The 21930-nt window shown below is 43.3% G+C and overlaps 2 protein-coding genes and 1 pseudogene across 2 annotated transcripts; all 3 read left to right on the forward strand.

Annotated features, from left to right (window-relative positions):
• Positions 1–1807: 1807 nt before the first annotated feature.
• LOC128310676 (uncharacterized) lies at positions 1808–4621 on the forward strand. The gene is made up of 2 exons (XM_053047375.1): positions 1808–2659; positions 3407–4621. The coding sequence occupies exons 1-2, from the start codon at positions 2258–2260 to the stop codon at positions 4385–4387; spliced, it is 1383 nt and encodes a 460-aa protein (XP_052903335.1). The 5' UTR covers positions 1808–2257; the 3' UTR covers positions 4388–4621.
• A 3222-nt stretch (positions 4622–7843) lies between these two features.
• LOC128298637 (polyadenylate-binding protein 4-like) lies at positions 7844–16303 on the forward strand. Its single transcript, XM_053034406.1, has 3 exons — positions 7844–8734; positions 11795–13276; positions 13393–16303. The coding sequence occupies exons 1-3, from the start codon at positions 8542–8544 to the stop codon at positions 13647–13649; spliced, it is 1932 nt and encodes a 643-aa protein (XP_052890366.1). The 5' UTR covers positions 7844–8541; the 3' UTR covers positions 13650–16303.
• Positions 16304–17471: 1168 nt separating this feature from the next.
• Positions 17472–19323, forward strand: LOC128306065 (polyadenylate-binding protein-like; annotated as a pseudogene).
• The last annotated feature ends 2607 nt before the right edge of the window (positions 19324–21930 follow it).

Here is a 21930-nt window from a genome sequence, read left to right on the forward strand (position 1 = left end):
CGCGGTAACCAATAATTCGCACCGATCGCTGCCCACCACCCGATTGCCCACATACCCGTGTGCGTGTGCATTTATTAAAATCCTGTGCTCAGCAGCGTAAGTATTTACGCTTCGAAACTTCACTGCTCGCACCCCGTAAGCCTGTGGAGCTTGTCAGGCATCCGGGTTGGCCGTTTCTTCCCCTCGCACCGCATGCTGTCCAGGCGCAACGACGACACACTGGCTAAATGCACCATCGACGTTGGCTGTTCCAAATGGCAGTGCATTTTCGCGATCAACCCTTTCCCGTCTCTTCAGTGTAGGCACGCCCCGGCACGGCAGGGATGGTCACGGCACTGAATGTGTTTTATTTATCAACAAATAACAAACAATTTCCCACGCAAACCCCCTGCCCGGGAGAGCCCGCGGAACGCACGAGGAATAATTACGCACAAATGAATGTATTTTCGAACCTGGCAAGTGGCTATCGGTGTAGCACGGTACGGACGGCGGACGCGGGATGTTTTTGGGATGGAAGATATTATGTTTATAACTGAATGCATTTAACTTGAAAGTGGTAGCAAATTGACCCACCATTTAATGCATTCACCAGACCGGAGGCTTATCATCTCGAACTGAACTGGTGAGGCGAATATTTTAATAGGGATGCTTTTAATAGTGCATTTAATGCAGGGGTGCATTGTCTTGTAGTTTTATAACAGATTAAAATATTTGCAAAAAATCGGAAAGGAACTTAATGTGGATGATAATTAACAAGTGTATTGATGCATGCGTTTCTTCGTGTTTGTTTAATAATGTTTTACAGTTTTGTAAAAAGTACTGCCACAAAATTGATTACTATATTTGTAAACACAAACTCTTTGATTGTACTAATTGTACTTATAACAGTTTATGTAATCACATCTTTTGCAGATTTTGTAAAGTAATTTGATAATGTTGTTCCCGTACTGGAAAACCGTTTTAAAAATAATCTATTCGGTTCTTTGCTACATGAGTTCTATTTTAGCGCCATCTATTATGATTTAACTGAAGCAGTAAAAATCACATTTCGCGCTTAAAACATGAACCAAACTCAATATCTCCATTGAATTGGATTATTGAGGAATTTATTTTTAGTTTAAGGCCATTGAAATCAATATAATACGATTATGTTTAACCTAAAGTAGCAACAAAAAACAAGTCTGGACCGGATAGGATCGCATTGAACTTTCGCACAACGGTTGGTCCCTACACACATGTTCATATTACTTGCTTTTTATACGTAATTTTATAACTACTCTACCGCTTATACACCAATTCATTTACCGTTTATACACCATTAATTTCATTTATTAAATAATTCCAGTGCAGTATCGTTTATTCTTTAAATATTCATTCGCTAGATAAGTATAACTGTCATTACATAGATTATTTTGTGTAATTCTCGCTTAATAAACCTCCTTTCAGACAGCCAGTATGTAAAACCTTAACAATATTTCGATATCAAAATAATTATTTGCTCTCTCAATTTAACGTATAGTTCCCCGAAAAGTTTCAAACAATATTTAAATAGCTTAGAAAAATTAATTTCCGAAAATGTCAAAGAAATGTCCACCGCGGTCGATGGTACCTTCCCTCCGTGATCAATACAAAACATCTGCTGTTTGCTGTCCTGCTTGCCATCCCACACTCACGCACCCTCTACTTCTCGCTCGGCAGGCACAACACTCGAGCTCACCGAAAGCTTCGATGAGGTTTTCCTGCGAAATAAAACGCATCGAATCGAAATCCAACAGTATGCAGTTGCAGTCACTTTTCAGTGTAATTTGATTGCCTTTAGCTTCCTCAACGTCGTCCTCAGCTCGTTGTTGCGCGTGTGAAAGTGTGCTCTATTTCATACCCGAAGACAAATGTGTATGAATGCTCCGTGCGCAAGAGCGGTAAACGCGAAACAACGTGATCGAATCCGCACCGCGTTTACCGTAGTAGTTGAAAGCCACGGCTAGTGTAATCGGACGGCAGCAGACACAGCGGAAAAGTTCAATAATCCCGTAACCGAGTGGTCCCAGTTTACCTGCCGCGCCTGCTGCGATTACCAAAAAGGAGCGCTTAGTGTGATTCTAATTTAATTTGTAGCAAGACCACGGCCCACATAACGGATAGCAAGACAAACGACGTTTTTGCGGCTCGCGAATTGAAGATTTCTTCTCAGGAAAATATCGAAAACTCTAAAGCAAAGCGAAGAGGATAGTTTCGCCGTCCATTAGTGTGCGGAGATATGAGTAGCAGTGCCTCATCGTCAACGGCTGGAAGTAATGCCGCAGCAACGAACCAATCGGGCCAGGCCGGCGAGGTCGGAAGTGCTACGGACGGCAGTGCCAGCAGTGGACCGGGTGGAAATATCGTGGAAAAGCAGCAGAGTGGTGGCGGAGTACCTGGTGGACACCCGGGAACGGAACCGCGGACCTCTTCACCTGCCCACCATCGGAACGGGGGTGGCGGCGTGGTAGGGACCGGTGGTGGCAGTACTACTAGCAGCGGTACCACCGGAACGGTTCTGCGTCGAAAGACGAACGTTTGTCTCATCTGTGGCATCTACACCAATTTGTCGCTCAACATATTCGAGCCCCGGAATGGACCGAACATCGTCGATGTGATCTACGAGAAGTACAAGTTCCGGGTAAGTGACACCCGTGGAATACGGGGTCCGCCTGTATTGCGGACCATGGAGGATTCCTTCACTGTTCACCCGTAGCCGTAAAAGTCTTGATTATCGATTTTCCCTGTTCGTGTTCCGCTGCCATTCATACGCGTTTGCGGGTAGGAGGAAGGGCGTGGGGCAGGACGGCAGGGTGCAGAACGGATGAACAGGATGAAGGGATACTTTTACAACATCAACTTTGCCTGCTCTTGCTCTTCTCCTGCGCCCTAAGGGTGTGTGTAAGCGAGCCTTTTATGTGTGCTTTTATTGTTCCACAAACCATGCTCGCATGATGACCTGCGCGTAAGCTTGTATAGGTAGATGCGCTGTCTCTGTCGGGCCCTTTTCCCGCTTCTTCTGCCATGTCGGGTGGGCTGGATGCAAGGGCGACGCGGGAAAGGATGTTTTATTGTCACACACTGTGCGTAAGGTATGGAACGCAACGGACAAGATACGGGCCCGCGCAAGACGTTTCCGAATCGTACGATGTATTGTGCTGTGTGCCAGAATTGAACAGCTGGCAGCCTTTTCACGCTTTTCTTATGAGCGTATTCGTATTCGGGGATGGGATTTCTATCGAATGCCGATCAGTTCCCGTTCCAAACACCCCCCGTGGATGATAATTCGACAGATCATTTTGATGAGTGATTATTACATCAAAACTTTTAACCAATAATTGTACAAACTTGCTTTATATTAACCCTTCACTTACTTACTTTCTTTTAGGCCGAACGTGGTGACAACGCGGACAAACACATCTGCTTCAGCTGCAACAACTGGCTGATCAATTGGTACTCACTGCAAAACACTTCGTCGGGCAGCTCGCGAACCTATGAACCGGCACCATCGACCAGCCGCTCATCTTCGGCAGCGGACAGCAGCAACAATAGTCGGCACGGTCGACACCATGCCCATAAACCACGTACGAAAAGCCATTATCGCAATTATTCCACCACACACGCATCGAACGATAAGGAAAATCGACAACAAATCCCTGCATCCATTCCAGATCAACATGGTCAGATATCTTCCACAACAAACACGACGAGCGCTGAAGATCACACAAGATCTCCCCACCCTAGCGTGCATCCTTACACGAAAAAGAACACCAACTTTTCCGGTAGCTCACGATCACGCTCGTGTGCGCTCAAGGAAAAGAATGGTCAAAGGGGTGCGCCATCTAATGGTGGTTGGAAGCAGCACTATCCTCACCAAGACTCGGACAATGTTGTGTCGAGCAGCACGGAACAATACCTCGATCCGTACACGTTACTAGTCAAACCGTTCGAAAACCGTCTAATACAAATGCTCGAAGGGCAAGGCACCAGCGTAACGAAAGAAAACGTTACACCAACTAGCGCACGCGCCTGGACACCGCGGTCAACGAGCGATACCGCGAACGGGAACAATGTGACCGTGATCGCGCGACGAAGCTTCGATGTGAATGGAAACGTTTCGCCGCGCGTACCACCAAACGACGTCGTCGAAGATGACACGAAGGAGATTGTCATCAGCTTCGATACAGCCCTTTCGGAGGTGATCGATGTGGTTCCATCGCTGAAAGCTATACAATCATGGAACGTTGACCCGGGCAGATCGTTACCGGTGGATCCGGTACGATCGTTACATAAGCGGTTATCCTCCGGTGCACTCACTGTTTCGGTAATCAACGGTACTGGAATGTCCAATTCCGGTACTTATGAATAGTGAGGGAGGAAAAAGCTAAATCACAGCTAAAGATCGCCAACAAGGCGCTGCCATTTGTGAAAGAAAAACTATAGTAAAAAAAAAGAACCATTTGTTATTAGTTAAACCTTCCCTACAACCGGGGAGTTGCCAGGACAATTAAATGCAGGTACCAAGTCTGCTAGCTGGATTGTTATAGGAGCGTTTAGTTACGGAAACAAATCGTTAAAGAACATGTAAACTACCAAAACAAAACGAAAACATGAGGGAAATGAAAATCGTTAAATATTACCCATACGTATAGCGGATACACGGCTGTATCGAGAATACGGATACCATTTGCCATACAATTAAGCCAGAGGGAGCTAAAATAGGTGTATAGGAAGAAGCAATACGTCTCATTAGAACAGAAACTATACGAGAATAGAGGATAGAATATGGTTAACCAAGCCACTGACTGGACTATTTTAGTTTAATTTTGTTTAGTTATTTCTAGTGTATCGTCTAATGAATCTTTTCAGAAGAATCTTAAGTGAATTCAAACCTCTCATATATTCTCAAAAATACAATCCTCAAGGATTCATGTGCCGGAGAAACAAACATTACGGAAACGGATTTTAAGAATTTTTGATCATTTTGAATTTTTTATTCTTTGGGCATTCTCGTCTTTGAATTTTCAAAAATCTGCTGTAATTCATGAACTCATTAAGTATCTCATTTCATTCGAAGATTGCTGAACCTGGATCCGATACATCCATCAGTTATCTCCCTTTAAACTCCAACTTCCAACAACCCCCATTCTTTTACCGTGCGTGGGTAAATGTTGATCATTTGTCGTAAGTCTAGTAGCTTAGAATAATTGGATCTCAATTAAATTATCCCGCTTCAGTATATAGTGAAAATCGGTACATTCCTCTTATATTAGTTGCAAAAAAAATTGTTGAACAAATCAAACTTTTTTGTCTTAACGTTCACGTGGAAATGAAGGATAGTCAGATATCGGGAGGCCAGATATTGGGCGCACGATTGTGCATAAAAAAGACGAGACACTTGCTTTTAGTGGAGCAACTGTTAGGTATTGTACGATTGATATTTTTAGTCTCCTTGTTTTTCACTCTCTCGTATTGTTTATCCGGTGTATGAGCTTGATCGGCGCGATGCGTTAACGCAAAGAAGAGGTAGCTTTCATATTTGCATTGTTATACACTCTATATTGTGTGCGTAATGGCCAGCAGTGGCAGTATTGTGGTACGCTGGTGGTACAAATGTACGTGTAATAGTATTACTAGGCAAGAACACAAAATAACAAATGTAGCCTTGTGCAAACTGATACAAGTAAAACAAGTAGGAAAAGCGGAAATGTAAAATTTTACGTTCGAAGAGAGAAATACCTGTATCGAAACGGAACCGTTCACCCAAGTAGCGTTTTCAATCCCTGAATGTATGTTCCCATCTACGCAATGATGACGGTGTGTTGTCCTGGAAACCATAAACAATCAGCAAGATAAACCGTGCTCAGGGATTTCGTTCTGCCTTCTCGATCGCAGCAGCCTTATGCAATCAGCTGGCTGTTCGGTCGATCTGCATTTCCTTTTGGGTTTTTTTCGAAGCCAGACGTATCGTGCAGTTGTTCTGAAGAAATTCCAATAACGAAAATAGAAGGAAGATACTAACAGCAAAAACAAAAAAACAGAAAACTTGGTGAATCTTTACTTTTGTGCGATGATTTAGTAGTTAAATAACGCACAGTACATGTGTGGCAATTGAGCGGTGTGTTAAATGCATTGGTAGCCCTGCACATATTACATCCGCCTGTACATTGATATTTCGGTGTCGGATGTATGAAGAAATTCTGAGAACCATAGTTCCGGAGCTGAACATTTTGCTTCGGACGAATTAGGCAGAGGACACGCAAAAAGGGGCATAATTCGTGTTCAAAACAAGAGCCTGCTTCGACAGAATTTTTAAGGTAAGTTGCTTTTTAAAACCGTGTGATAGAGTGAACAGACTTAAATTGTGAGTTTATTATTTCACCAAAGGATTGTTCTTTCAATAGCTTATCATTTGCTCATCGTGCGTATGAAAATGTGTTTGGTAATTCAGATCCAGATTCATGAATCTGAACGAATCTATGAACTGAATGAATGAATCTGTATCTCTATTTCGAATGTTCATAAATCCTCAGGGATTAATAAATCCTGAGAGATTCATAAAACCCGAGAGATTCATGAATCCTCGAAGATATATGTATTCTTAAAGATATATGTATCCTCAAAGATATATGTATCCTCAAAGATATATGTATCCTCAAAGATTAATGAATCCTCGAGATTCATGAATCCTCATAGATTCATGAATTTCTTCAGAAACATAATTTTGACGATGATGTTTTATGATTTTCGCGTCAAAAATAAGAAGTTTTATACATATGAAGTTATTTTTAGCACTGCTAGCTTTCTTAAAGATGCCCTTACTTTCTTGTCCTTAGAGTAATGTTTAGAAACTATTTTTTATAATATTTAGATAATTTAAAGAATGAGCATAATTGCAAAATAATTAGATCTGTTGAACTCAAATACCCAAATTTAACATAACCAATTTCAAAGCTATATTTTTATTAGTTTTTCAGTTTAATGAAATTTAACGATCATTGTTTAAAAGTACATTTTTAAAATATATTTTTCTACAGCATACATCATTTCTTCAATACTGTTGGGTATACGTATGCTCTACGCGTATTTTTGTAATACAATCATATATCTTATTAAACAATAAAAATCTCCTAATCTTATATTAACAAAAATACGAATTCTAATCTATTGAACAAAGCTACAGAATGTGGATAATTGCTGGCAGTGCTAATAATGACTTCATCTGTATAAAACTCCTTATTTTAGACGCGAAAATCATAAAAAAGCTACAAATTTGTTTCCGCTGAAATTTATTAATCTACCAGGTTTCATAAATCTTTTGAGAATCGTCTCATGATTTAAATGACTCCACGTTAAAGATTCATGTAAATGACTCTTCGCAAAAGATTCATGAAGCACAACACTAGTTCAAACACATTCTATCCGTTCTAATCAATGGTATTCCATTTCATTTCATATCTTCAGTATTTTCCCGAGATACGCAGACTTAAAAAATTTCACAGCGTATAAATATATTCGGTGTAACGAGAAATTAAATGTTCGATGTAATTATACTAAATATAAATGGAAATATTCGATTTTCGTGGATCTCTGTGGAACGTATTGCCCGCGGATCTCGGGAAATAGCTGCTCATACAACGGTGCTTTTGTATTTTTAATTGCAAAATAAAAACACTCACTGACATTTGTTACACAATCCAATATGGCTCCCTGCGGTACAATGGCCCAGCCTGGCGATACGTCACTCGTCGTTCCAACCGAGCGGAAGTGGCCGGATAATCGAGCTGGTTCGAGCAGTCCTCGCGATTGCTCGAGTTGACGCCGTCCGTCAGCAAAATTTGCTGCCATCTTGCTCGTGTCGCTGAAGTTGTGCGGTTGTGCTTCTGGAACAAGATCGCACAACCACTCACATTTTTTTGTGAATAAAAAAAAATACCAACAAAAATATACAAAAAAAACATAAAAATACAAAAAACCACCCCCAAAAAAATCGCAAAATCGTGAAAAAAGCAAAACAACACCCCCTTAACATCGTATTTTTTTGATTTTCGCAAAAAGAATCATTGCCAAACAGTGTCTGTGTGTGCGGGAAAGTCGTGCGTGAAACGAAAGAAAAAATCGTCGACGTCAGGAGCCCACTGCATTACCGAAGCAGCTCAACAGCGTACAGCGTAGCATTTTGTTTTTTTTTGGTGAAGAGAAGCTAGTTTCCAAGCGGTGGTCGGGAAGGATTTTTATCGTCTGAAAAATCTTTCACTTTTGCTCGTTGACTCAACCAGCGGCATCCATCACCCACCCCTTTTTTGTGGAAAGGAGCGACGGAAACTTTCCAACCTCTCCACCCGGTCGAGAAGCAACGTGTCAGTGAGTGCGTGATTGGAATTTTCGAATAAAACTTCCCCCCGGTCGAAACCCACGTGCGTGTGTGTGCGCGTGCACTGTGCCAGGCCAAGTGAAAGTCCCCGCTAGCGAGTCATCACTTCATCGGAAAGCCGGAAAAGCGCCCAAGATCCTCCAACCACAATGAATCCCGGAGCACCGAACTACCAGATGGCATCGCTGTACGTAGGCGATCTGCACTCGGACATTACCGAGGCGACGCTGTTCGAGAAGTTCTCGTCGGCCGGACCGGTACTGTCCATTCGCGTATGCCGTGATTTGATCACTCGCCGTTCCCTGGGCTATGCGTACGTGAACTTCCAGCAGCCTGCCGATGGTGAGTATTATGGCCCCCAGCGTATGCTTATTCCATTTCCAACCAACGCCCAATGTGTTGTGCCCTTTCTAATCTATCGCCGCCAAACCGATACCGGAAAGTGTCGCAAATCATTAAAACATGAACGTCCGGTTTTTTGGGCTACACGTGTTTTCATTCCCCCGTCTGATGTCTCGGATACGTCTTGTGCGGTTCCGTCGCCATATTGTAAATGTGTGTGCTTCTCGCTCACCCCCGTATGCCCGTCCCGTTCATCGGTGGTGGGTTGTGTGCTGTCAAACTTCTTTCCCGGCCAGCAGCTCCATCTAGCGTGCAGCACGAGAAGCCTTTTTTGGTGGGCAAATTTCTCGTTTTTCTTTTGCTGCAGCTGTAAGAGAGGCCCTGTTTGCCACGACGCACCAATCCGAGCACGTAGCACCCGGTGTCCGCTAATGCAACGGTTTGTTTTGTGCGTTGTAAAACTGAGTAAAGGGGAGACGATACGGACGTGGAAAGACGACGATGATTCGATCGTCTTACTTCGCGGGATGGTGACACAATAAATGACAATGCGTGACGGGAGGTTTATTTATCGAAGATTCGAACACGTTGCAGGAAATAGAAGTTATAAATTCCCCTGCAGGTGGTCGCATTGCTACAGATTATTATAACCTTGAAAATGGATATCCTTTCTGTATTTATTAAACATCATTTTTGGCCGACACATTTTCTAACCATCTAAACCAATATGACATAATTAAGGTAACTCACATGCGAATTCGCGGATGTGCATTGAACAATTGCTTCGGACTCTCAGTGTGCTTCACATTGAACAGTAACTTTAGTCGCGCTGATAAGAAAATATTAGATCTAACGTATGACCTAAGCAGTAGCTTACGATTGCTCTGTTACCAAGGAAATTTGCTCGTTATCGTAAAGGGTTTAAGTCGATGATCCAATGAGCATAAATTTAGCTGGAATCGAAGATTGATCGGTATATTTAAAAAGAGGTTAATTGTCTTGCAAAATTGAGTGGTTAATGAAAACGTCTGCGTGTCAAGTAGTAATCTTGTTCGGACCATCCGCAAGCTGACTTAACCGCGGCAAAATTTAAAGCTGAAGATCGAAGCCAAAAAGATTACTGCAATCGGTCAAACAGCGACGAAGTCCCTGAAGAAATTGGACTTTGTTATGTAAAAATGTCCAGCCAAGACCAGCAGATATTCTCCCAGAGGGAGAAACTGAAGGCTTTGATGAAAAATTGCTTTTCCGATGGTTAAGGATAACGCGTTGCAAAAAAAACCAATAACGCTTTTAATGGCATTTACAAGCGATGGAAAGACTTGAAAAATTAGTCCAACACGGACAGTTGATAGCCACGAAAAAAAATACACCAAATGGAAAACAAAATCAACACTGCTTGCTAGGCCACAGAAAGTGTAAGCTCCATTGCACAAAAGCGGTCGTCCTTCAGTGAAGAGAAGGGTGTTTCTGTGTGTCCCCACTCCAGGAACTGGTGGTAAAGCAACATAAGGCACAAAGGCAGACAGCAGCAGGGGGGGACTGGCAAAAAAGCCCATTTGAAATGAAAAACAGTGTTTAACCACCATACCGTCGTCTCCCACTGCAATTTAATAACAAACCCTCAGGATGGAAGATGAAACAATTTGTAAATTATTAACGCACCCCCCTCTTGGTTTGTATTAAAATGTTTTATGCTTATGCCAATGTGTACGTGAATGTTACCGACACGCACACAAAAAAACTATCTGTGACTACACCTTTAGAGCGTTCCCTTGGCTACGCATTAATCTCTACTTTCGACAAATCATACTCCCTTCCACATTCAACATCAAACTATGACCAGTTTTACCCCCCTAACGGATGACGGGGAATTGAGACGCGGCTTATGGGTGTTTGGTATGCGAGCGACCAATTTCATGGCATGTGTGTTTGTGTTACGTGACGGTTTCACTTTTAGCCCCTATCATCTATATGCATCATATCCGGGAAAACAAAGCTGTTGGAATGTAGTATTTTGTTATCGGAATTTGTCAACTAACACTGTTAATATTTGTGCACACGAAGAGTAGTGTACAATTGTTATCGATTTAATAAATGTTTGAGTTAGTAGTTGACCAGCAAAAGGGGCACCTTTGAACGTATAAAGACGACGATGTTTCGATTGCATTGAAGATAAACTTTTTACAATTAATGCTAATATTTTGAATTGTTAACAATAGAACAACCTAGGTTTTTTGTGATACAAAGTACGTCAAATTATGAAAAGCAAATTTCTGTTTAAATATTTTTTGGAATTTGTACTAGAGAACAGATGTGCATAAGTCATGCATCGATTGAATCGTTTAACTCAAAACATTAATGTGATTAAAAAGAAGCGTACCTATCGAAATGATTGGTCCGCAATTTCCTAGTGATAATGTTTCGAACCTTTATCGGTTGACAAAGGATGTTCGAAATGCAGGCACTTACCGCCCACGATGGAGTTCCTGAAATGGGGTCGATACGACGAGGGGGAGCATGCATTTACAAATGGGTATTTGTATATATGTGTGTTTTTTTATGTTTCCCCCTTGTGGTATCAGCTAGAAGAGATGGTAAACGAATCGATATAATTAGTTTTCATCACACCATTAGTACTGCTAAATTATACAATACGATAGGAGGATTGCCGGGACTGCTACCTACTCCATGATTGTCTATCAGAATTGATTTGTACGTCTCGCAAATAGAGCAATCGCTGGGATGCGGTGCTGCTAATGTTGTTGGAAAGCCTTCATAATGTAATTATGATACATATATGTTGATACTTTAAATGCGCTATTTGGCGATAAGGTCTGGAGTGAAAGTGACCATTGCTCATTTTTGCAATGGTGTCCGGGTTTGATGTTATTCCCGGCATATATTGTTAAACAAGAATACTTTTCAAGATAATTTCCTTCTATGAATTTATTAGAAAAGCTAATTTTATTGTTCGCTGTCGATTGTGTTATTACTGCAACTATTTTGTTAGTTCGTTTGTCAAAAACGCGTTACATGCTTTTTTTCTATCTCAATCAGCTGAACGTGCGCTGGATACAATGAACTTCGATCCGATTAAGGGACGCCCAATCCGCATTATGTGGTCGCAGCGAGATCCTTCGCTGCGCAAATCCGGCGTGGGTAATGTGTTCATCAAGAATCTGGATAAAAAAATCGACAACAAGGCTATGTACGATACGTTTTCGGCATTTGGCAACATTCTAAGCTGCAAGGTAGCCCAGGACGAGAAGGGCCAGAGCAAGGGTTACGGTTTCGTGCACTTTGAGACGGAGGAATCGGCCAACAAGTCCATCGATAAAGTAAATGGCAAGTTGCTGAACGAGAAGAAGGTGTACGTCGGCCGGTTCATCTCGCGCAAGGAGCGCGAGAAGGAGCTGGGCGAAAAGGCTAAGCTGTTCACGAACGTGTACGTCAAGAACTTCGGCGAAGATCTGACCGAGGAGGCGCTGCGCGATATGTTCGAGAAGTATGGTCCGATCACGAGCCACCGTGTGATGACGAAGGAGGGCAAGAGCCGTGGATTCGGCTTTGTCGCTTTCGAGAGCCCGGAGGCGGCTGAAAGGGCGGTTCAGGAGCTGAACAACAAGGAACTGTCCGACGGAAAGATGTTGTATGTGGGTCGTGCCCAGAAAAAGAACGAACGCCAGATGGAGCTGAAGCGCCGGTTCGAGCAGCTGAAGATGGAGCGTTTAACACGTTACCATGGCGTGAATCTGTACGTTAAGAACCTGGATGACACGATTGACGATGAGCGTCTGCGTAAGGAATTCGCCCCGTACGGTACGATTACGTCGGCCAAGGTTATGCTGGATGAGGGTCGCTCGAAGGGCTTCGGTTTTGTGTGCTTCTCGGCACCGGACGAAGCCACAAAGGCGGTCACCGAGATGAACGGTCGCATCGTGGGCAGTAAGCCACTGTATGTAGCACTTGCCCAGCGTAAGGAGGAGCGTAAATCGCACCTGGCGAGCCAGTACATCCAGCGTGTAAATAGCCTGCGCATGCAGCACATTGGACAAGTATACCAGCAGAGTGGCAGCTACTTTGTGCCTACCATTGCCCAGCCCCAGCGCTTCTACGGGCCGCAGGTTGCACCGGTTCGCACAGCACCACGCTGGTCCGCCAGTGCTCAGATTCGCCCTAATGCCGGCAACCAAAATGTGGCCGCAAATGCACCGACCGGTGGATATCCGGCGATTACTGCCGCACACGTCGCCAACAATCAGTACCGCCAGGCGGGTAATGTACGCGGTGCTAATCAACAGGCACCGAACGCTCAATCGGCCCAAGCTTCTTCGGCGGCAATGCGTAACGCTGCCCGTCCGATTACTGGCCAGCAGACTGCAGCGAACATGCAAACGCGCCCGGTTGCGCCACAATTGGCTGCTGGACAAACGCGCGCTCCGAACTACAAGTTTACGCAGGCGATGCGCAACCCGCAGGTACCGCAGCCGGTTCCGATTCCAGCACCACCCGTTGCCCAGCAAGCTGTCATCGTTAAAGGTAAGGATACGGTGTCTATGACGGATGGAGAGATTATATGGCCGCATTCGCCTTACCTGCCGTGTAATTGTCATCAAAAAATTATTTCGTATAATAACTTTTATTTCTTTCCGCAGGTCAAGAACCGCTTACTGCCAGCATGTTGGCCGCTGCTCAACCGGCTGAACAGAAGCAGATGCTTGGAGAGCGTCTGTTCCCGCTCATTGAATTGATATATCCGAACCTTGCCGGTAAAATCACGGGAATGTTGCTCGAGATTGACAACTCGGAGCTGTTGCACATGCTGGAGCACAAGGAATCGCTCACGGCGAAGACTGAAGAAGCAGTGGCTGTGCTGCAGGCACATCACAAGACTTCGACGCAGCCTAACTAAAGCGCCGGACGAACTGCGCATAAAAGCTGAAGCCGTTTGAATGCCGTGTACTTCGGTCCTTCGGTGCGGGACCCCCCATTCTCAGTTGAGCGTCAGAATCAGGATTGTAACCGAGTTGTAACTTGCCGTGTAGATGTTGTGGGTAAATTAAATTAAACGAACCTTTCAGCTGTATGCACGTTTGCAGGTGTATTTTTGTTTTGTATCGGTGGCTAGTGATTCGCGCTTATGCCAAACGATGGGTGGTCCGTGCGCGAGGGATCACGCGCACCAGCCGGCGTCCGATTTTTTTCATTATTCATACTATAATATTGAATATGTCATTTACTCGTAACCGGCGCTAAACGATTTCCCAGCTTATGCGGAGCACTTTGCGCACGCTGCAAATTTCTTATTACGATAATATAACCTATCAAATATATTACGCAAAAAATATATGTATGAATTATATATATAAAAAACACAAAAAAATGGAAAACAAACTATAAAAATCGTAACTGAAAAAGGTAACTTAAAAAAGATTGCAAAATGAAAATGAAATGTCCTCTTCGCGAAGATGAGAGAGAGAAAAAAGGGAAAGAGAGAAAAGGTCGAGGAGCAGGAACGACAAAAGAGCAACATAAAAACAGAAAATTCATTTAAAAAAACAGTAAACAGCAGAAAATGTGAGCAATGATTAATTTTCGAGAGTACCTTCAATAAGTGAACCATGGAATCATTTGTCAGGACAAGTGAAAAATTGAGTAACTTGAAATATAAACAAAGAATTGTAGAGCAAAACAGAATTTAAACAGTAATAAAGATCGGAAGAAAAGATCTAAACTTGGAGTATGAACACAATTAACAAGCGATTCGTAAATTAGAAAAGGAGCCCAGAGACACGCCGCCAAAGGTGAGGTGTGTGCGCCACATACTACATACCACACAACATTGGAACGTTCTAGGAAGAAAAAATGCGATCCTATTTCAATGAGATACAACAGAACAACCGATGCGACAGTCTAAATATGCAAACGAAATAAAAGCAAAAATTGAAGAAAATAACCAAAAAAACTGAAAACGTATAAAAACAAAAAAGAGAAAAAACTTTCGTGAGATGGACGGATATGATGGAGGAGGGAGGATGAAGCCTGCTGGTGTGGTAGAAGAAGGTAATGCTTACGAGAAAGCAACACTAAAACGAGTACAGTACATCGTTCAGGCACGAGAAAACGGGATAAAAATAACAACAGACAAAAAAACTGAAAAACTTGCAACTAACGAAAATTCAAACAAACAAAAAAGGATAAGAAACGTACAATATGGGATGAGAGGAATTATTGTTCCGTTTGATGATGTATGAAGCAGCAGGTCTGTAGGACGAACGGATCTTGGATGTTTGATTATCTTTTTGTTTTCGTTTTAAATATGGTTTTCGCTGTTGTCATTAAAACCTACAGACGTTAGTAAACATTGCACGAGAGCATCAATTAGGAACCGGCTTAACAAGCAATTGGGACCCTGAGGGTGGTTGAAGACGAATCCCGATTAGGACGAGCTCAGGTCAGAGGCTTAACAGGGCAACCCCCCGACAATGACTAAAAAATCAAGCCGATGGTGATGATGATTAGAGTAGGCAGGCGTTGTTGCCTTCTGATTGTCCCGTCGTGTCGGTGAGGGTTGTAGCTACCAACTGTCAGTTATTAGGACCCATTCAGTTAAGGTGTGCAGTACACTGTAGCAGCAAGAGAGCGAATTTTGATACGGGAACCGCTCGCGATTAAGTTATGCGTTTGGTTCACCCCAGCTGCATTGCTTATTTTTTCTCGTACTTGTAGTAGCTTTTTCAATATTTGATTGAAAGTCTTTTTTACTCCACCAGGAATGATACCCTACGCTAGAAAAATGTCTAGGCGAGTTGTGCATTGCTTTTGCAGCTTTGCAGCTTTGAAAGTGAGAGAAAAGAAATGAGAAGATGAATTGTAAATGTGCTGCGACTTTATTTTGCGCGCAGAGAAACTAAAGAGCCAATTGAGGAAGGAAATCCACGACGTCAGTTTCACTTTTCGATAACTACCGAAGATCCAAATTGTAGAAGAGCGCGGACAACCATTTTTGCGTTTTGCGGCACACATAAAATGCACACATCCACGCAAATGGGTAAAATGCGCTTATTCTGAAAAAAAAACAAGTTAGCCGTCTTTTTTGTTTTATGAACACACCATCTGTCTCACCGAGCTAATAAACGGCACTGATAGCAGCGTAATGCGAAGGGAGAGCTTGAGCCTTGCTAGGTCTCAGATATATTTACGTTGAACATTTCAAACACCGACTAAAGCATTTTTGTTGTTTACGAGTCATTGCAGCACGAATAGGCGAGAAGAACATCGGCTCTCAAGTGCTGTTTCCATCAAGCGATGATGGGGTTGGTGTAAACAAACCAATAAGCAATTAAATTTTGCGATTAAACAACTGGGGAGAAACAAATAAAACCCGAACCTCCAGCGCGCATTCACACGCAACCCAGTAAATTTGTTTCCGAAGAAGATTTACGCAACAGTTCAGTTAGTATTTGACAGATCCGGACATTCAAAATTAAATAAGCAACAACATTTTCAAACCACACATACACACACATGTTTCTATTTCAATAAAGCGATAAGATCCGGGAATGAGCACTGGTCCCTTTATTTTATCGGTATAATCATACGCGAAAGAAATACATTTCACTGTACCCATTTCTCGTCGACTGCAGAACCCGCTTGACTAAGCAATTTGTGTATCTCCAATGTAAACAAAGTGTTGTAGCATATATGGCTGATGAAAATTCTCGTAACTCGAATTTCCGCGTAAGTCGAATCCTGGTGCAATTTCGTTTATACCTCAAAGTCACAGAGTCGACTTCCTTCTCTGCATTTGATTTATGCAACGGATCAGGCGATTTTTAGAAAGGTTACATTAAAATAGGCTAAAAACAAATGTTTTATGTGACATAAAAGATATTTTCGACCAATTTTTCACCATTTTGCTTAAATTTTGTGCTATAAACTAGCTCAGCTGTAAAATTTCCAAAAACCGCGTATCTCCGAATCCGCGTATCTCGGGGACTGCCTGTATTCGGATTGACCACGGTACATGGTGAAACGGCTTAAATACATTTAGCAGAAAAAAAACGATAATAGATATTCCAGCAAGAATCGTATAGCCTTGCGGCACCTAAAGGACATTTATTAAGCGTTTTTTTCGAAAAGCCTGAATTCACACCGTAAAATGTGTATTCACACCTCGATGTGTAAACTATGGATTTAGAATGTTTCAAAATTTGCAATGCGACTTAGAATTTGCAGTGCCGCCTCGATTGCGCACAGAAAAAATTTAATCGTGAAAAACGTGTTAAATCACGTTTGAGCTTAAGCCAAAAAGAGAACGTATCGTATCTTAGCGATGTAAAGAGAAGTATGTAACGGCAGTGCGCATTCGAAAGAGAGGTAGAAAGAGAGAGCACGTATTTCGGAGAATGTGCTCTTGACAATTATCGATGACAATCCGTGCACTGCCCGAGCTCGATGAGCATTAGTTTGTCAGCTCTGGAAGTGATTACTTGTGGATTGAGAGATCAACTATTGTCTACGACACAGTTATTAGCAGGCCAGAAACTAAAAGAAAATTAGTAAGAGAACGTTATCACATTTAGCAACAAAAAGGTATGAGTGCGAGTGTTACTTTGTAGACGATACAACATAGTGTCTTAGAATTGGTTATATCACGAAGAAAATCGTTCTGGAAATGGAACACTGTTTCCAACGTGTAAATTTATCTACTTCAACATTTCAGCTAAAGAGCATTGGAAACACGGTCATGGGATCCCCAATTTTATTAATGCAGCTGGAACGTGAACCTTCGCCTAGTCAATCCAGCATGAGTAAAGTGTTCGTCAAGAATCTGGATAAAAAAATCGACAGCAAGGTTATGTTCGATACGTTTTCGGCATTTGGCATCATTCTAAGATGCAAGGTAGCCCAGGACGAGAAGGGCCAGAGCAAGGGTTACGGTTTCGTGCACTTTGAGACGGAGGAATCGGCCAACAAGTCCATCGATAAATTAAATGGCAAGTTGCTGAACGAGAAGAAGGTGTACGTCGGCCGGTTCATCTCGCGCAAGGAGCGCGAGAAGGAGCTGGGCGAAAAGGCTAAGCTGTTCACGAACGTGTACGTCAAGAACTTCGGCGAAGATCTGACCGAGGAGGCGCTGCGCGATATGTTCGAGAAGTATGGTCCAATCACGAGCCACCGTGTGATGACGAAGGAGGGCAAGAGCCGTGGATTCGGCTTTGTCGCTTTCGAGAGCCCGGAGGCGGCTGAAAGGGCGGTTCAGGAGCTGAACAACAAGGAACTGTCCGACGGAAAGATGTTGTATGTGGGTCGTGCCCAGAAAAAGAACGAACGTCAGATGGAGCAGAAGCGCCGGATTGAGCAGCTGAAGATGGATCGATTTACACATGGCGTGAACCTGTACGTGAGAAACCTGGACGACAAGATTGACAATGAGCGTCTGCGTAAGGAATTCGCCCCGTACGGTACGATTACGTCGACCAAGGTTATGCGGGATGAGGGTGGTTCCAAGGGCGTCGGTTTTGTGTGCTTCTCGGCACCGGACGAAGCCAAAAAGGCGATCACCGAGATGAACGGCCGCACCGTTGGCAGTAAGCCACTGTATGTAGCACTTGCCCAGCGTAAGAAGGAGCGTAAATCGCACGCGGCGAGCCAGTACATCCAGCGTGTAAATAGCCTGCGCATGCAGCACATTGGACAAGTATATCAGCAGAGTGGCAGCTACTTTGTGCCTACCATTGCCCAACCCCAGCGCTTCTATGGGCCGCAGGTTGCACCGGTTCGCCCTGCACCACGCTGGTCCGCCAGTGCCCAGATTCGCCCGAATGCCGGCAACCAAAATGTTGCCGCAAATGCACCGACCGGTGGATATCCGGCGATTACTGCCGCACACGTCGCCAACAATCAGTACCGCCAGGCGGGTAATGTACGCGGTGCCAATCAATAGGCACCGAACGCTCAATCGGCCCAAGCTTCTTCGGCGGCAATGCGTAACGCTGCCCGTCCGATTACTGGCCAGCAGACTGCAGCGAACATGCAAACGCGCCCGGTTGCGCCACAACTGGCTGCTGGACAAACGCGCGCTCCGAACTACAAGTTTACTCAGGCGATGCGCAACCCGCAGGTACCGCAGCCGGTTCCGATTCCAGCACCACCCGTTGCCCAGCAAGCTGTCATCGTTAAAGGTAAGGATACGGTGTCTTAACAAAATTGTTTCGTATAATAATAACATTTATTTCTTTCCGCAGGTCAAGAACCGCTTACTGCCAGCATGTTGGCCGCTGCTCAACCTGCTGAACAGAAGCAGATGCTTGGAGAGCGTCTGTTCCCGCTCATTGAATTGATATATCCGAACCTTGCCGGTAAAATCACGGGAATGTTGCTCGAGATTGACAACTCGGAGCTGTTGCACATGCTGGAGCACAAGGAATCGCTTACGGCGAAGACTGAAGAAGCAGTGGCTGTGCTGCGGGCACATCACAAGACTTCGACGCAGCCCAAGTTTTATGTTTGCTTCTCGCCAATAGGAACACCACGTACATGCCGCAAATAAGTTACGATACGTGACCCAATTACAACACGTATTACAGGAACTATATTCACTTACTAAATATATACGTATTACATATTCGCACTCCTGCCACTCGAAACGTTCATCTCAGTTGCTTGCGCGAACCGAAGTGTACCCATTTTTTGTGTTCTTAAGAGTGCGGTGATAGGATGTGTACAAAACGTTTACAACGTAAATAAAACCGAACCCAAATTTACTAACGATTTTACTATATTACAAGTACAAACTATACACACACGCGACACCACTACACGCAACGTCCTTGTTGGTCGAGAGCTCAAGATCTAGTGTCGTTGCAATATCCTGGCTAGAGCCCAATCCTGACACTTTTCATCCAAGGTATGCCGCGCCTTGTGAGCGACCCCGTTGACATGTTCCTCAACGGCCAGCGTGTCCTTAACATAAACTATAAAAATCGTAACAAGAAAAGCATGAAATATTCCTGTAGTGATAGATGGTGCATAGACATGGTCTTTGTAGGAACGAGGTCGAGTTATATGGATCGATTTGACAAGTACCAAAAAGTTCGTTACACGTGATTTGAAGCTTGGACACCCTTTTTCATTCAAATGTGTTGTGTGTAGTTGTGTTCATTTAACGGGCCGTCAAATGAAATCCAAAATGGCGAAACCCTATCGTGGCAATTATTTGACCTTGGTGCATAGAAGTAAGGTTATTTTCTCGAACGTTCGAACTTCAAATCCGGTGTGTCGATAAAAGCATACTGCGATGCAATCACATCTTTAACCATTCCAAGATGAGCGCAAATCTTCTAACTTGATCCAAGCAAGCGTTCCGATTTCTTCCCTGACAATTCGGACAATTAAAACTGGGAAGCAAAGTTACCTGTGCATTTCATCACTTATTAGTTGATCTCCTCTGGAGGGGATCACTTGCTGCGGGTGCAATAAGCAAGTGTTGTGACTCACATCCGTTGCGGGGTAAAATAGCTAAGCTGCACCGAATCGCCTCCCCAAAACGGTTGAAGAATTGTTCCAGAACGTTGTAACTAAAGGTATGTAACTCATTATATACGTTTGAGCAAAGCGCATGCAAAAATTACGAATAATTTTACAAAATTCCCTTCTCTGCTAATATTTTAGATAAAAAAAGCGCAATAATGAACTTCAATCGGACATCAGACTGGCCGCTGAGAACTGTTTGGAACCAACACCAAACAGTACATTACTCAAAGAGTGGAATACAAGTAAAGGTTAAAAATTTACCTCTTACACTAACTACAAGCAAGTTCTACGAGCTATTCGACAACTGCGAAGATATCACCGATCATCGCTTGATAATGAAGGATGACAAATGCCTCGGATTCGGTTACTTAACCTTCAAATCAAAAAAGGCCGCTATAAAAGCAATACAAATGCTGCACGGCAAACAGCGTTTGCAAAACGGGAGGTTTTTGCACATTAGCATTATAGAGCAGAATACGGTGTTTGTAAAAAATCTTCACCAAAATGTCAACTGGAGAACACTTATACACATGTTTGCCAGTCATGGGACCATAAAATATGCTGAAGTGATAATGCACGAGCGAGGATTCCGTAGAGGTTGTTCATCGGGAAGAGGCATAGTGTGCTTTCGCACACCGGAAAGTGCTTCCAGTGCTGTCGCGAACATGGATGGACGATTTGTGCGCGGATCATTAATTCGGGTAGAATTTTACAAATCAAAGTACGAACTAAAGCAAGAAATGTTTAACACCTACTTCAGCCAGGAAGCTCCCCAAACATCGACCAGGAGCAGTTTTACCAGTTTTGGTTCTGGTAGCCAACCTGACGCGAAAGTAGCATCTGAGTTGCCCGCGGAACTCAACGATATGGCGGCTGTAAAACAAGCATATGCGGATAAGTTGTCTTTATCGGTTAAACAAAAGGAACCTGTGCGGTATGAGCTGATCACAGAAATTCTGTTAGAATTAGACAATGCTCAGCTGCAATTCTATTTAGAAAATCCATTGTTGCTGAAAAGAAAAATAGAGGACGTATCAACCTTAATCACGATTGGAGTTCTCACGAACTTCAATTAGGAAGATGTGGAAGCTATACGTAGCATAAGAAACCAGGTCGGTTAAGTCATGCTTTACTTGTATTTAACAATTTAATTGTTATTGGTATCGAAAGAAAGAATATAACGCTTGATTTACGAAACATATAAAGGTTATATTTTGCTTTCCTAATGTTATGCAACGAAAACCAGTATTTACTTATGTCTATTTAAACTTACATTCTGATGTTTCGGGACTTGGTGCATCCCGAATCGAAAGAAAAAAATGACATTTTTCTGCTAGATTTGGTGTATACATCCGAGAGTGCTGCTGCGAAAGATGTTTTATAATAAAGATAGACCGACATGTCGCGTCTGACGACGAAATCCTCATAACCACGTTTGGGAGAACGGTGAACTAAAGAAATGTGGATGCTAGGAGTGGGCCCTAAACGAGATAGAGTGAAGGCGTTGTGATGCCCGTGAGCGGTTGGAGGACTCCTGCAGCAGGCCAAGAATGCGAAACGGTTGTGCGCCTGATAAGTAAGTAAGTGGACATGCCGTATGTCCTGTCATAGAGTGTGCACCGATGATGATACACGTCATTTTCAACTTTCGAATG

Source organism: Anopheles moucheti, chromosome 2, assembly GCF_943734755.1.
Source record: "Anopheles moucheti chromosome 2, idAnoMoucSN_F20_07, whole genome shotgun sequence".
Classification (NCBI taxonomy): domain Eukaryota; kingdom Metazoa; phylum Arthropoda; class Insecta; order Diptera; family Culicidae; genus Anopheles; species Anopheles moucheti.